Raw genomic sequence first — 15,400 nt, forward strand, 5'->3', positions numbered from 1 at the left:
TCATCATGGCCTCCAGGGCTCTCTGCTGTTCAGCACTGGGGTTCACTCATCACTCTGCTGATGCAAATCATCATGGCCTCCAGGGCTCTCTGCTGTTCAGCACTGGGGTTCACCCACCACTCTGCTGACAGTAATCATCATGGCCTCCAGGGCTCTCAGCTGTTCAACACTGGGGTTCACCCTCCACTCTGTCGATATAAATCATCATGGCCTCCAGGGCTCTCTGCTGTTCAGCACTGGGGTTCACCCACCACTCTGCTGATATAAATCATCATGGCCTCTAGGGCTCTCTGCTGTTCAGCACTGGGGTTCACCCACCACACTGCTGATATAAATCATCATGGCCTCTAGGGCTCTCTGCTGTTCAGCACTGGGGTTCACCCTCCACTCTCCTGATATAAATCATCATGGCCTCCAGGGCTCTCTGCTGTTCAGCACTGGGGTTAACCCACCACACTGCTGATATAAATCATCATGGCCTCTAGGGCTCTCAGCTGTTCAACACTGGGGTTCACCCTCCACACTGCTGATATGAATCATCATGGCCTCCAGGGTTCTCTGCTGTTCAACACTGGGGTTCACCTACCACACTGCTGATATGAATCATCATGGCCTCCAGGGCTCTCAGCTGTTCAGCACTGGGGTTAACCCACCACACTGCTGATATACATCATCATGGCCTCCAGGGCTCTCTGCTGTTCAGCACTGGGGTTCACCCACCACACTGCTGATATACATCATCATGGCCTCCAGGGCTCTCTGCTGTTCAGCACTGGGGTTAACCCACCACACTGCTGATATACATCATCATGGCCTCCAGGGCTCTCTGCTGTTAAACACTGGGGTTCACTCACCACTCTGCTGATGCAAATCATCATGGCCTCCAGGGCTCTCTGCTGTTCAGCACTGGGGTTCACCCACCACTCTGCTGATAGTAATCATCATGGCCTCCAGGGCTCTCAGCTGTTCAGCACTGGGGTTAACCCACCACACTGCTGATATACATCATCATGGCCTCCAGGGCTCTCTGCTGTTCAGCACTGGGGTTCACCCACCACACTGCTGATATACATCATCATGGCCTCCAGGGCTCTCTGCTGTTCAGCACTGGGGTTAACCCACCACACTGCTGATATACATCATCATGGCCTCCAGGGCTCTCTGCTGTTAAACACTGGGGTTCACTCACCACTCTGCTGATGCAAATCATCATGGCCTCCAGGGCTCTCTGCTGTTCAGCACTGGGGTTAACCCACCACACTGCTGATATACATCATCATGGCCTCCAGGGCTCTTTGCTGTTCAGCACTGGGGTTCACCCACCACACTGCTGATATAAATCATCATGGCCTCCAGGGCTCTCTGCTGTTCAGCACTGGGGTTAACTCACCACTCTGCTGATATAAATCATCATGGCCACCAGGGCTCCCTGCTGTTCAACACTGGGGTTCACCCACCACACTGCTGATATGAATCATCATGGCCTCCAGGGCTCTCAGCTGTTCAGCACTGGGGTTAACCCACCACACTGCTGATATAAATCATCATGGCCTCTAGGGCTCTCTGCTGTTCAGCACTGGGGTTCACTCACCACTCTGCTGATAGTAATCATCATGGCCTCCAGGGCTCTCTGCTGTTCAGCACTGGGGTTCACTCACCACTCTGCTGATATAAATCATCATGGCCTCCAGGGCTCTCTGCTGTTCAGCGCTGGGGTTCACCCACCACACTGCTGATATAAATCATCATGGCCTCTAGGGCTCTCAGCTGTTAAGCACTGGGGTTAACCCACCACTCTGCTGAAATAAATCATCATGGCCTCCAGGGCTCTCTGCTGTTCAGCACTGGGGTTCACCCACCACTCTGCTGATAGTAATCATCATGGCCTCCAGGGCTCTCTGCTGTTCAGCACTGGGGTTCACCCACCACTCTGCTGATATAAATCATCATGGCCTCCAGGGCTCTCTGCTGTTCAACACTGGGGTTCACCTACCACACTGCTGATATGAATCATCATGGCCTCCATGGCTCTCAGCTGTTCAGCACTGGGGTTAACCCACCACTCTGTTGATATAAATCATCATGGCCTCCAGGGCTCTCAGCTGTTCAACACTGGGGTTCACCCACCACTCTGCTGATATAAATCATCATGGCCACCAGGGCTCTCTGCTGTTCAGCACTGGGGTTCACCCTCCACACTGCTGATATAAATCATCATGGCCTCTAGGGCTCTCTGCTGTTCAGCACTGGGGTTCACTCACCACTCTGCTGATAGTAATCATCATGGCCTCCAGGGCTCTCTGCTGTTCAGCAGTGGGGTTCACCCACCACTCTGCTTAAATAAATCATCATGGCCTCCAGGGCTCTCTGCTGTTCAGCACTGGGGTTCACCCACCACACTGCTGATATAAATCATCATGGCCTCTAGGGCTCTCTGCTGTTATCCAGTATTTGGGTGTCTTTCATAGATTCACATGCCTGAATCATTCCCCGTCGCCGAGACGGGAGCCTCCGGTACATAAAAAAGTAATGTCCTAAGGACATACATAGAGAATATAGGCCGAAGGGCCTCCCCTTTTGGGGCCTTTCCACGTCCTTATGTAAAAAGGACCGAACTCTCATCGTTAGCCAATCAGCTCCGACCTCCTTCTAGAACCTTCCCGGGAGGAGCCTCCGTCCCTCAGATTTTTCTACCGCACGTTGTGCTAGGGAGTCTCCAACCTGAGCTCTTCAGGTTTTCAAAAAATCGAAGTCTCAAACTTCGCAGAAGTTCACTTTTTACGAAAAGGATTTTATCCTATCATCGACTACATGTCGGAATCTAATAAGAAAGCTTCGTCCATGGCGGACTCACAGAAGAAAGCCCTCCTAAGGGCCTGCTCCTCCTGCGGCAAGCAGCGGATTCAAGCGGAGGACAAGCACGACCTGTGCTTATATTGCCTGTACCCTGACCACGTCACTGACAAGTGTAGGGTGTGTAGAGCCTTCCCAAAGAAGACGGTTAAGGAAAGGGAAACTCGCCTTCGCGAGTGGCTCGACAGGCTTAAGGTCCGAGACACTCTGGAATCTTCCGAGGGTAGTGTCTCCGCGACCTCCAAAGTCTCCAAGAAGAGACCCAGGGTGCAGTCCCCTGGAGAGACAGACACTCCTCCTAAGAAGGCGCACAGGAAACCTTCGGAGGCACGCTCCACCACCTCCTCCGTGTCTGTTAAGGATGGCCAGAGGTTCAAGAAGCCCGCTCCATCTACTAAGCGGACCACCTCAGTCACGACCACTGTGTCGACCACTACGGCCTCATCGCCCTCCGCGGCGGCCACGACGACCACCACTGCGTCCTCAGGCGCACCGGTCTCCTCGACCATTCCTCTGAAACCTTCATCCAATACGAAGGCCGCCTCTTCGTCACCTAAGAGGTCTAAAGCTACAGGTACGCCCTCGCCGAAAACACCTCATACCGAAGGCTCGTCACCCAAGACGTCGAAGTCAAGTTCGTCTCCTAAAAAGTCGAAGTCAAGTTCAAAAAGCACACCTTCGACAAAGATATCTCAAGTTCAAGACCCTACCATCAGTAAGGCGGCGAAACCATTATCCCCGCAAAATTTGATGCCATTGACCCTGACGGAGGTGCCCAAATCACCAACACGCATGGCGGGAGCGCCATCTTCACGCACGTCGTCGGAAGAGACCCCGGCGCCATCTTGGAAAGAATCGAGATTAGTCGAAGTCTCTGTTCACTCGATTCCAACGCCCTCGGTTCGCCCAACGGTGGAGTTGGCACCCGAACAAGAACAGAACACAATACAGAGTGAGGAGTCGGACGAAGAACAGGAGGTTCACGAAGAACACCAGGACGTCCACGCGATCCGGGACGGAGTGATGTATCAAAGCAGCTCCCTGACCGTCGACACGGTGAAAACCCCGATGATCTGTTTACCACTGTCTCTGGTCAACGATTTGAAATCCCTGGTGCAGGACTATAAGCAACGGTTCCCGGACGCCGACAGCGGTGCCCAGGTACCGGTCACCCAAGCGCACCCATCGGCCTCGCACCCTTCCGCTCCCCCGGCCCGTCCTCGGAGCCAACTCCGACCGCAAACCCAGGCGGAGGACTCATCGGAAAGCGAGGAGGATGACACGGACTTAGAGGAAGGCGAGGTGCAAGACGTCGCCTCGGACCACAGAGACGACGATGCCGATGCTGCGTCATCACACCATTCGTCTACCCCGGCATCCCCGCGACCGCGCCACACTGAAGCGGCGGACGTGGGAGGTTTCCACAAACTGGTGGACAGAGCTGCAAGGAGGTTTCACATGGCAGTGGAATCCGCGGAAACAGAATGCTTCCTCCATGATTTCAAGGAGCACACACAAAAATCGACCAAGTCTATTCCTCTTATAGACTTTCTATGGGAACAAGGCAAGAAGCTGATGCTCACGCCTGCTTCGGTGCCGGCGGTGGTTCCGCGCCTAGACAAAAAATATAAGGCCCCGAACTCCGCACCTGCCTGCCTGACCGGCCACCCCAAACCGGACTCGGTTGTCACTCAGGCAGCCCAAAAACAATCCCGAAACCCCTCCTCGCCGCTGTCCGCGCCCCCGGACAAGGAAGGAAGGAAGCTGGACACCATAGGCAAGAGGTTCTCCACCACATCCGCCATGTCCATCAAGGTGGCAAACTCCATCGCCCTCCTGGGCCGCTACAACCGCCAGCTATGGGAGGACATAGCTCCCTACCTGCAAGGCCTGCCGGACACGGTCCAGGACGAGGTGAAAGCTCTTCTGGCGGAAGGACAAAACTCCGCGGCAGAAATTATCGACTGCGCCATCGACGCAGCCATGACGGGATTCCGCCAGTTGGCCGGGGCTGCCGTGCTCCGCCGCCAAGGCTGGCTCAAGGCGACGTCTTTTCGGCAGGAGGTCCAATCTAAGGTACTGGATATGCCGTTCGATGGTCAATTCCTCTTTGGGGAGAAGATAGACGAGGCACTCCAGGCCATCAAAAAAGACACCGACACGGCGAGAGCTCTGGGCTCCCTCCAGTCCCGGAACCAATCCTTTCGGGGTGGCCGCTCCAGAGGTCAGTACTCCTACAGAGGTTCCTACCAGAATCGGTCGTCCTATTCCTACGGCAACAGGAACCAGCCCCAGCAGAAACAACAGTCCCGACAGTCATCCTATGGGAGATCGACCTTCAGAGGCAAATCCGCCAAGAAGGGCACTGGCGGCCGCCAGTGACCATTTACTCCAGCCAGTCCCACCACCGTCTCAATCCTTTCGAATTGGGGGAAAGCTGACCCACTTCCTCCACAATTGGCGAAAAATCACTACGGATCGGTGGGTACTACAAATAATTCAATTTGGACATTCCCTCGAACTGGTCAATACCCCTCCCAACACACCTCCGCTGAAGCGTGCTCACAGACACCTGCACCTCCTTCTCCAGGAAGTCTCCGCCATGTTGGTCAAAGGAGCCATCGAAAGAGTCCCGGAGTCCCAGAAGGGGAAGGGTTTTTATTCCCACTTCTTCCTGGTCCAACAGAAAGGGGACAAGTGGAGGCCGATCTTAGACCTCCGGGCGCTCAACGCCTTCCTGCGGAGTCAATCCTTCCGGATGGTCACAATCCAGGAGATCCTAGGAGCACTGGAAAGGAGAGACTCGATGGTCTCCCTGGACTTACAGGACGCCTACTACCATATCCCCATTCTCGTAAGGCACAGGAAATACCTGAGGTTCGAAATAGCGGGCAGACATTACCAGTTCAAGGTCTTGCCGTTTGGCCTCAAATCGGCCCCACGTATCTTCACAAAGTGCTTGGCGCCAGTGGCAGCCTTCCTGCGACAAAGGGGTCACCAGGTGTTCCCCTACCTGGACGACTGGCTGGTGAAGGCTCCTTCCCCGGAGGACGCGCTGGCTTCCTTCAACGCCTGCAGCGCTCTTTTCCAACAGCTGGGTCTGACGATCAACCTCAAAAAATCATGCACTACTCCGTCAACGAGGATCACCTTCCTAGGGGCGACCCTGGACACGAAGCGAGCGAAGGCCTTCCCCTCAGAGGACAGGATCAGCAAAATACTGTCCCTGGCCGCGGCAGTGGCCAAGAAGCCTCGCATCAAGGTCCGGACGTTCACCTCTTTGCTAGGGATGATGTCTTCATGCATTCTCCTCGTACCGCACTGCAGGCTCCGCATGCGCCCCCTACAGGAAGCGTTGGCGAGACAATGGAAACAGTGTTCAGGCTCATTCGACGACGTTCTCACAATCACACCGGCCATCGTAAAGGCCCTGCTGTGGTGGAGGAACAGGACTCACCTGACGGCCGGCTTGCAGTTCCTCCTGCCGCCGGCACCTCTGGTCATCACGACCGATGCCTCACTGGAAGGCTGGGGCGCAGTACTGTTAGACCTTCGAGTCAGCGGCAAATGGGACGCCCAGGAGAAACAACTACACATCAACCTCCTGGAACTGAGAGCAGTATACCTGGCCCTACAGGCCTTCCTGCCACGTATCGGCACTTCCCCTGTGCTCGTCAAAACAGACAACACCACGACGATGCACTACCTGAACAAACAAGGGGGAACGCGATCTCTCTCTCTCTCACGAGAATCGCAAAAAATCTGGAACTGGTTAGTGGCGCACGGCCTCTCCCTCAAGGCGGAGTACGTTCCAGGGAAGGACAACACTATCGCGGACGCCCTCAGCAGGCAGACCTCTCTCTCCCACGAATGGGAACTCAACGAAGACACGGTGGCCCACATCTTCTCACAATGGGGCACCCCGAGGATCGATCTCTTCGCGACGGCAGGGAACGCCAAATGCCGAAGCTACGCAAGCTGGCATCCCCAACGGGGGTCGCTGGGAAATGCTTTTTCCATCGGCTGGTCCAGCGTGTTTGCGTACGCTTTTCCTCCGTTCCCGATGATACCGAGGCTCCTCCGGAAGATGAGGACGGAACCGTGCACGCTGATCCTGATTGCTCCGTACTGGCCGAGACAACATTGGTTCTCGGATCTACTTCGCCTGTCCATCAGGCCCCCGATTCACCTGCGACAACACCCGAACCTCTTGACAATGTCCGGAGGCCAAGTACACCACCCGAACCTCCGTTCGCTCAACTTATCGGCCTGGCTCCTGAGCACCGTGAATTCGGAGACCTAGATATACCGCAGGACTGCAGGGCAGTACTGGCCAAAGCGAGGGCGGGCAGCACGACCAAGACCTACTCGCTGAAGTGGAAGAGGTTCTGCTTGTGGTGTTCGGAACAAGACTTACACCCCCTCCGAGTCACCCCAGTACAGCTGCTACCGTACCTCCTACACCTGGCTCAATCGGGGCTGGCTCACGCCTCCATTAAGGTTCATCTGGCTGCGATTTCTAGGTTCACCAGGACCCCATCGGGACCCTCCCTCTGGTCCAGTCGACTGGTGAAGCAATTTCTGAAAGGGCTTTACAGATCCTTTCCGAGGCCTCGGAAAGTCCCTCCAACCTGGCAGTTGAACTTGGTGCTCAACCAATTAATGAAACACCCATTCGAGCCCATACACCGGGCCTCGCTCAAGCATCTTTCCTGGAAAACGGCTCTCCTGCTAGCCCTGACGTCAGCCAGACGGGTCAACGAACTTCAGGCGCTGTCCATTCAGGAACCGTATCTACAATTCCGGCACGACCGAGTGGTACTCAGGCCCAACCCAAAATTTATTCCTAAAGTGCCGTCAGACTTTCATCTGAACGAACCAATTGTCCTCAAGTCGTTCTTTGCGGACCCTTCCACAGCAGCGGAAAGGGCGCTGCATTCCTTGGACCTGAAAAGGTGTCTCAAATTCTACTTGGACAGGACCAAAGACGTCAGGAAGTCTTCTCAACTCTTTGTAGCCTACAGCAACCCGCGCATGGGGTTGCCCTTGACAAAACAGAGCATCTCACGCTGGATTTCTTCAGCAATTGCTTTCTGCCATGATCAGGCCGGACGGCCTTTGACAGACCGAGTGGCTGCCCACTCGACCAGAGCGATGTCAACGTCAGCGGCGCTGTTCGCTGGAGTGACGATCCTGGACATCTGCCGTGCGGCGACATGGAAGTCCCCGCATACCTTTTCCAAGCACTACTGCCTGGACATCGAACTGCAGAAGGACGCTGCAGTGGGACAAGCGGTGCTGCGCCATCTATTCCAATAAGGTGAGCCTTACCTCGTCCCGCCATCCAGGTATGCACATTCTTCATGGTTTTCTCTGCTATATGCATGACTGTATATTACCATGTTTCTCTCATGTTGTCTGTACTTTATGCAGGCCTGCTAGAGGTGAGAATGTGCGTTTACCACTATGCATGTATAACTGCTGGCTACTCTGATTCAGGCATGTGAATCTATGAAAGACACCCAAATACTGGATAAGAAATGCGTTACTTACCTGTAACAGCAGTTATCCAGTATTGGTGTCTTTCATAGATTCACATGCAACCCTCCCGCCTCCCCGGTAAGGACTCACGTACCTCTAGGTCTACATTGCGACACCCTAGCTGGGTGCGTACGAAAATCTGAGGGACGGAGGCTCCTCCCGGGAAGGTTCTAGAAGGAGGTCGGAGCTGATTGGCTAACGATGAGAGTTCGGTCCTTTTTACATAAGGACGTGGAAAGGCCCCAAAAGGGGAGGCCCTTCGGCCTATATTCTCTATGTATGTCCTTAGGACATTACTTTTTTATGTACCGGAGGCTCCCGTCTCGGCGACGGGGAATGATTCAGGCATGTGAATCTATGAAAGACACCAATACTGGATAACTGCTGTTACAGGTAAGTAACGCATTTCTTCAACACTGGGGTTCACCTACCACACTGCTGATATAAATCATCATGGCCTCTAGGGCTCTCAGCTGTTAAGCACTGGGGTTAACCCACCACTCTGCTGAAATAAATCATCATGGCCTCCAGGGCTCTCTGCTGTTCAGCACTGGGGTTCACCCACCACTCTGCTGAAATAAATCATCATGGCCTCCAGGGCTCTCTGCTGTTCAGCACTGGGGTTCACCCACCACACTGCTGATATAAATCATCATGGCCTCTAGGGCTCTCAGCTGTTCAGCACTGGGGTTCACCCACCACTCTGCTGATATAAATCATCATGGCCTCCAGGGCTCTCAGCTGTTCAGCACTGGGATTCACCCACCACTATGTTGATATAAATCATCATGGCCTCTAGGGCTCCCAGCTGTTCAACACTGGGGTTCACCCACCACACTGCTGATATAAATCATCATGGCCTCCAGGGCTCTCTGCTGTTCAGCACTGGGGTTAACCCACCACTCTGCTGATATAAATCATCATGGCCTCCAGGGCTCTCTGCTGTTCAGCACTGGGGTTAACCCACCACTCTGCTGATATAAATCATCATGGCCTCCAGGACTCTCAGCTGTTCAGCACTGGGATTCACCCACCACTATGTTGATATAAATCATCATGGCCTCTAGGGCTCCCAGCTGTTCAACACTGGGGTTCACCCACCACACTGCTGATATAAATCATCATGGCCTCCAGGGCTCTCAGCTGTTAAGCACTGGGGTTCACCCACCACACTGCTGATATAAATCATCATGGCCTCCAGGGCTCTCAGCTGTTAAGCACTGGGGTTCACCCACCACACTGCTGATATAAATCATCATGGCCTCCAGGGCTCTCTGCTGGTCAGCACTGCGGTCACTGCACAGATCTCAAGCACTGCCCAACCCCTTCTTAGTCTACCTCAGCTATGCTAAAGCACCACATACTCACTTCAGAATAATTTTGCTCTTTTATGCTAATCTGCAGATCGATTCAGTGTCCTTAAATGCTGATGTTTATAGTCCAGGGTCAGACCCTTGCCAGACTGCTTGATTGAGATACAACTGTCTAACTGCTTGCTTCTGGTTCTCCCCAGAAATGCATGGAAATGAAGAACAACATCCTGTCGCGACAGAAGGACATGCACAACTCGCTGGACAAAGTGAAACGACTCATCCACCTCATCCAGGGCATTGATCTATCCAAGTCGGTGGCGCCTGAGGTCACGTGCCCGAGCACCCCCACCAACCACAGTCCGGACTGCAGCCAATTGAGCGATGGCCTCTCCATTCCTAACAAACCCACCTCTCCCCAGAGCTGTACGGTAAACGGCAGCCAGGAAGAGCAGACTAAATAACACCACCGGCGGCGGACAACAAGAGAATCAAAGGAAATCCGTGATGGGCTCTCGTTGAGAAGTGGAAGGGCCTCTCCTGGGCTGGTTATACCGCCGAAAAGTCCCCAGGGGCAGGGCAGGAGGAGGCCCTGCCGCGCCTGCCCGGCGGCTCCTGAGTTTTGCCAATTGACCCTCCTTAGTTCTGTATGTCGAACACGTTACAGGAATGAACAGTGCCAGGCAGCACCATGCCAAGTGAAATAATATATATATAATGTACTTTCTCTGTATATTACACCAGTGTGTGCCTGCAGCAGCCTCCACCGCCACCATTGGGGGAGGGCCGCAGTCCGGTCTTTACCTTTGCAGACCTTTATTTGGAGGACGGGGTGGGAAGACAACATAACAAAGTCCAAAGACTGGGTGGGCTTTACATTTCTCCAAACTTCTCAAGACGTTAAACCAAAAAACAAAAAAACAAACAAAAAGCAAACTAGTGGGATGTGAGTGCCCTTGAAGGAAGTTTCAACAAGGGGTGTCAAGATTGGATGACTTTATCCGATAAGCAGTATTTAATATTCATTGTTATTTTTATTATTTTTTATTTCTTGTGTCGGGGAGATGAATGAGAAAATCTGATTGCGACAGAGGTAAACTCGCCTGCTTTTTAGGGTGAGTAAATATCAGTTAATCAGTGCCCTGCCACTGAAGAAAGTAGAAAACGCATTACGGTGGTATTACATATCTCCAATTATCAGATGTTGATCCAGGGGCACTAGAGAGGGATTAGAGAAAATCTTTTTTTATGTGGGGGCAACCCGGCAGCTAAACCCAGGCTTCCTCCAAGCGTCTTGTGTAAAGGAAATATGTCTTCGATGTTTACTTGAAAACCAGGAACCCTTCTTGTTGCTTTCAGTTTTTTCCAATGTTTCTTTTGCTTCCCACCTCCAATACTCTCATTGCTCTTTGTTTTTTTCTGTGCCAACAGTGAATATTTGGGAACATTACATTTTCTGACTGTCTGCATTTCAGTGTTCCCGTCCCAATGTATGTTCACAAAGTGTACATCCTAATGGTAACCATCATGTCCCCACCAGTTGTCTCCCTCCCGTGTTTATGGAGCACTATATGGACATGGAGCTAGTGTAGTGAAGACTTTGAGGCTTAACATCTAACGTTGAGGCTGGGCCCTGACTGAAGGTAACTCCAGTCTATACCACTACCTAGGCTAGTAGTCACTTCAGAAGTCATTTCTGCTTCTTCTAAAGAAAACTTGGACAATTAAGAGGCATTTGGGCACAAGCATGAATGCACCTCTGCCTGTGCTCATCAGTGAAGCTGAATCTGTTCAGTTGACAGGCTATATGCCTCTGGAACATTGTAAGCAGGTCGTATTTGGCACCAAAACATGTTTTCTGGATGTTTTTGGGTACTTCTGGAAGGCTTGTAGGGTGAGATTCTCACTTATGACCTGGCACCCTGTTCTCTGTGCTTGCACCGCACTGGCTCCAGCTAGTTTGATTTTACTGAGGCTCTTACCCATACAGGAAACCTCTATTATCTCTTGTTTCTATTACTCTGCCCGATCCTCCCTCCCACTCCCCTCTGTCTTTACGATACAGATTAATTGGATTACCAGCAAGCAATCTCTGCATTACCACATCATATCCGTTTCTTGCACCAGTCCTACCTAGAGAGAGGATTGAGACAAGATTGTTCGTAGTTCTAAAATTTTGAGACATCCTATATATAATAAATTACTCATTGCCTCTCAAGATTAAAGATCAGAAAATTTGACACAGTATACAGGTAAAAATGACCTATTTGAGATTGCATGCATGTGTAGTTACGCTCCTTAAAACCTGTGAATCAGACTTGTACTCTGCCATTAGTTAGATTGACCTCTCCAACCATACTACTGTAGATTGTATTGATGATGAAGAAACATCAACTGATTTCATTCCACTTGGTCATCACAGAAAATGGAGATGGTATCACAATACCACCCGCTCCTCAACCACAACCTGACTATCTAAAGTGTTCACCCTTTTGAAACTCTCACACGACAAATAAGCAGAGCTTCAGAGCTATTCAACTTTGGACAACTGCTTGTTTGAACTGATGGAACATGGATCCTGTTTCAGACTCTCTCCAGCGGCATTTCCTTTCACTACATCGCGTCTAGTTGTTTTAAACGCGATGGGCAGAATGCTGGCAAAGAAAGCCATTTTGAACAGGTATGCCTAAAACTGAATATTAGTGGAACCTATTCAAGAGTTTTCACACAGTCAATTAAATCAAAGTTACTGGCTGTTCGTTGTGGTAGACCCCAGTGCTAGTTAAAAGGGAGTGTTAATTCTGTCATGCACGATTCCTATATCTATACCTCCGTTTGATTTCCACAGCGGTGCCCGGAACATATTCCAGGTGTTGGTTGGACACTCGCAGTTGGATGTTTTCTCTCGCTTTTGCTCTTCGGTTGTTTACCAGTTGTCTAGTAGTGATGTCTGTTTACTTGGAATGATAGGCTTGTCACTGCCTACTGAGTTAAAGAGACTTTGTAAGCCTTGGAGATTCTGCTACCCAAGGAGCTCCCTACAAACCGAGATGGCTGGTTCCATTTTCTTGGTATATAATGACACTACAAATCACAATGTAGAGCCTCAATGTTATCAAACCGCATCCCTGCCTTCAATGTAGAAGCATCCCTGAAGAGCATGATGACATGTTACATGGCCAGCCCATGTGTTAGCTGAATGAGCATGAAGATCACAGTATCTGCCATTTGTCAGGAAGTATCGTGTGATCTCTTTCTGCCTGTTAGAGGTTGAATAAGTCAGCAAATGCAGTCTTGCTGGGGTGAGGGAAAACAGAGCAGACTAAACAGCCCCTAGTATCCTCCCCCACTAAGGGCGCTACTGTTCTTGGGTGACAACTTCAGCGAGACCGCATGCATTAGACTTGTAGACCCCTGTTTTTGAAGTACTTCTTGTCAAAGTGCTTCAGAAGCCGTTGGCCAACTTTAGTCCTCATTACACACCTGTGATCAAGTCTATTGGTATCTCTTGTGCACCTAATAATGCTTTGAAAGGCACATTGGCACATTGCAGAAAAGGTCTGCTGCCCAGATCCTGTATCTAGCATGACACTTGTAGAACAGACAGTTTGGCAAAGTTCTTGAAGACTGTTTTTATTCTACTGGCAAGCCTTAGATTAAAGATCAGTACCTAACTCCAGGAAGACATGCATTTCCTAGGAGGACATTAGGTTTGCCCCAGTTTACCAGATCATTTCCATTTGTTCCGTCTCAAATGGATTTTACTAGTGCCTGTTGCATTTCTCCTTCAGTTGGTTTTTATCGAAAATCATTGATGTGCCTTTTGAACCAATGCAGGAACATGGTTTTAACAGTTGCATTTTGTTTTTGTAACAGACTGTAGTTTTAACAGGTGATCACACACTTTCAGACTCTCTTAGCACAAAAGCCTTACTTTGCATTTTAGATTGACACAAAGAGGACAGCTATACTGCTTCATTCATCAATGTCGACTCTTGGTAAAGTCCAAAGTCACAGGTTCTGCTAACATTAACTCCTATTCCATGCTTCCAGGTGGGTTGACTGAAAACCTATTTTGATTCACTATTAATAACATACATACATTAAAAACACACTTTAAAAAAATACTTTAGGGAAAAAAATCCATTTTCATTTTTAAGAATGAGTTAATGCCAATTATGTATGCCCCCGTTTAATTTACCTAAAACATTTGTTTTTGGAAGATATTTTTCTGTCCTCATGCTCTATATTATGCGTGTGGGGGTTAAATGCTATAGGCATTTAGGGTAGCTGGAAACGAGATCTAAATAATCCAAGTTAATTTACAGGTAAATAACCCTATGGTTTACACTTTGCAAAGGTGTTCCCTGTAGATACTAGTGTGCTCAGGCTGTTATAGAAAGCTTCAACATTAAATGTTTTAGGTAGTGATTTGTCTGCAGGCATCTGCGAGGCTCCTTAATGGAATTCACAACACACTTTCTAGGAAGATCAGTGTAGTCTGGGCTCATGAAATCCCACTTCCCTCAGGAAATTAATTCTAATGATTTTTAATTCAAAAGTATATTTCCAGTTAATGTGAATGAAGAGTTTTCTTGAATATGTAATCTAGATATTCACTTATCGTCCGCTAACTGCGCCTTAAACGGAGTCCCTGCTCCCGTTGGATTGTGATGCCTGTAAATGGTAGACAAGGGCTGTAATGAGCGTACTGTGAACCACGCTAAGGCTTTTTTGGTGGCATAAGGACAGTGTAAAGAGCACTATAATGCAGACATTTTTTAAACCTAATTGCTCCTTTATTCCACTGGCATCCAGGAACATTGAAAGTGTGATAGTCTGTTGGAGATGTGTAATCAAGAGAATGACTGTTACAAGTAAGTAACATCAAAGTGGGCCAAGCAGCAGCAAGACCACAGTGAACTAGAAATGTGGGCTGCATAAGTGGTCAGGGGGATCTGTTTACCTTTATCTACCGCTATATTTTGTTAGCAGAGAAATACAGGGTGGGTAAAGGAAAGGGTCCTTCCTGCTTTTTCTATTTTTTTACTTTTTTTAATTTTTGCGGCGGGCAGCCCAGTGGAAGAAGTAGGCGAGACCTTGCATGGTATAGACTAGGAGTAACCGTGACAATTCCGTGAGTTTTTTCGTGCGTCTCTCGTGTCATCATTTCGGGCACTTTTTTTATGCAAGGGCGGAAAAAAACAACAAACTTTGTATTTGGGAGGGGTGAAAAAATGAACTTTTTTTTACAAATTTGAAAGGGGTGGGAGGAAAACAGTAAAAGATATTAAGGTCTTCCTAGTGTTAAAACAAGATCAAGAAATGGAACATTGTGAAAAAAATACAAAAGTGCTATTTGTTTCTGAAGAGCCGTGATTTTTTATTAAAAAGACGCTGAAAAAAGTGCTTCAGTCTCTCTAGAATTCCAAATTTAATAAAGAATGGAGGGGTGGGTATGCTTGTCTGCGTGTATATCTGCAAATTTATAAATATGAGAACTGGTATGCATGGCATATAGTTTGAGTTCTTGCAGGTTGTTTAAAACTGTTCAAACTGAGACATAAGATTGGTAGTGACTAGTTATGAGACTCCTTTATACAGAGACTCGACCAAATGTTAATCACTGAACATTTTTTAAAGTTCTTACAAACTTAGATGCACTATAATCTCTGTAATACAGTGGTGCCCCTAAT

The 15,400-nt window shown here is 49.7% G+C and overlaps 1 protein-coding gene across 5 annotated transcripts in view; it reads left to right on the forward strand.

Moving 5' to 3' along the window:
* Positions 1-15,113, forward strand: part of PHF21A (PHD finger protein 21A) — a 679,011-nt gene extending 663,898 nt beyond the window's left edge. For 3 of the 5 annotated variants that reach the window (XM_086959652.1, XM_086959650.1, XM_086959651.1), the window contains one exon: positions 9,908-10,635. In XM_086959652.1, coding sequence (XP_086815778.1) covers positions 9,908-10,168 — 261 coding nt within the window. In that variant the 3' untranslated portion in view covers positions 10,169-10,635. Of the gene's footprint in view, positions 1-9,907 lie in introns of all 5 variants that reach the window. The other 2 variants (XM_086959648.1, XM_086959649.1) reach the window with 1 other exon arrangement.
* The last annotated feature ends 287 nt before the right edge of the window (positions 15,114-15,400 follow it).

Source organism: Lissotriton vulgaris, chromosome 2_2 (assembly GCF_964263255.1).
Source record: "Lissotriton vulgaris chromosome 2_2, aLisVul1.2, whole genome shotgun sequence".
NCBI classification, from domain to species: Eukaryota; Metazoa; Chordata; class Amphibia; order Caudata; family Salamandridae; genus Lissotriton; species Lissotriton vulgaris.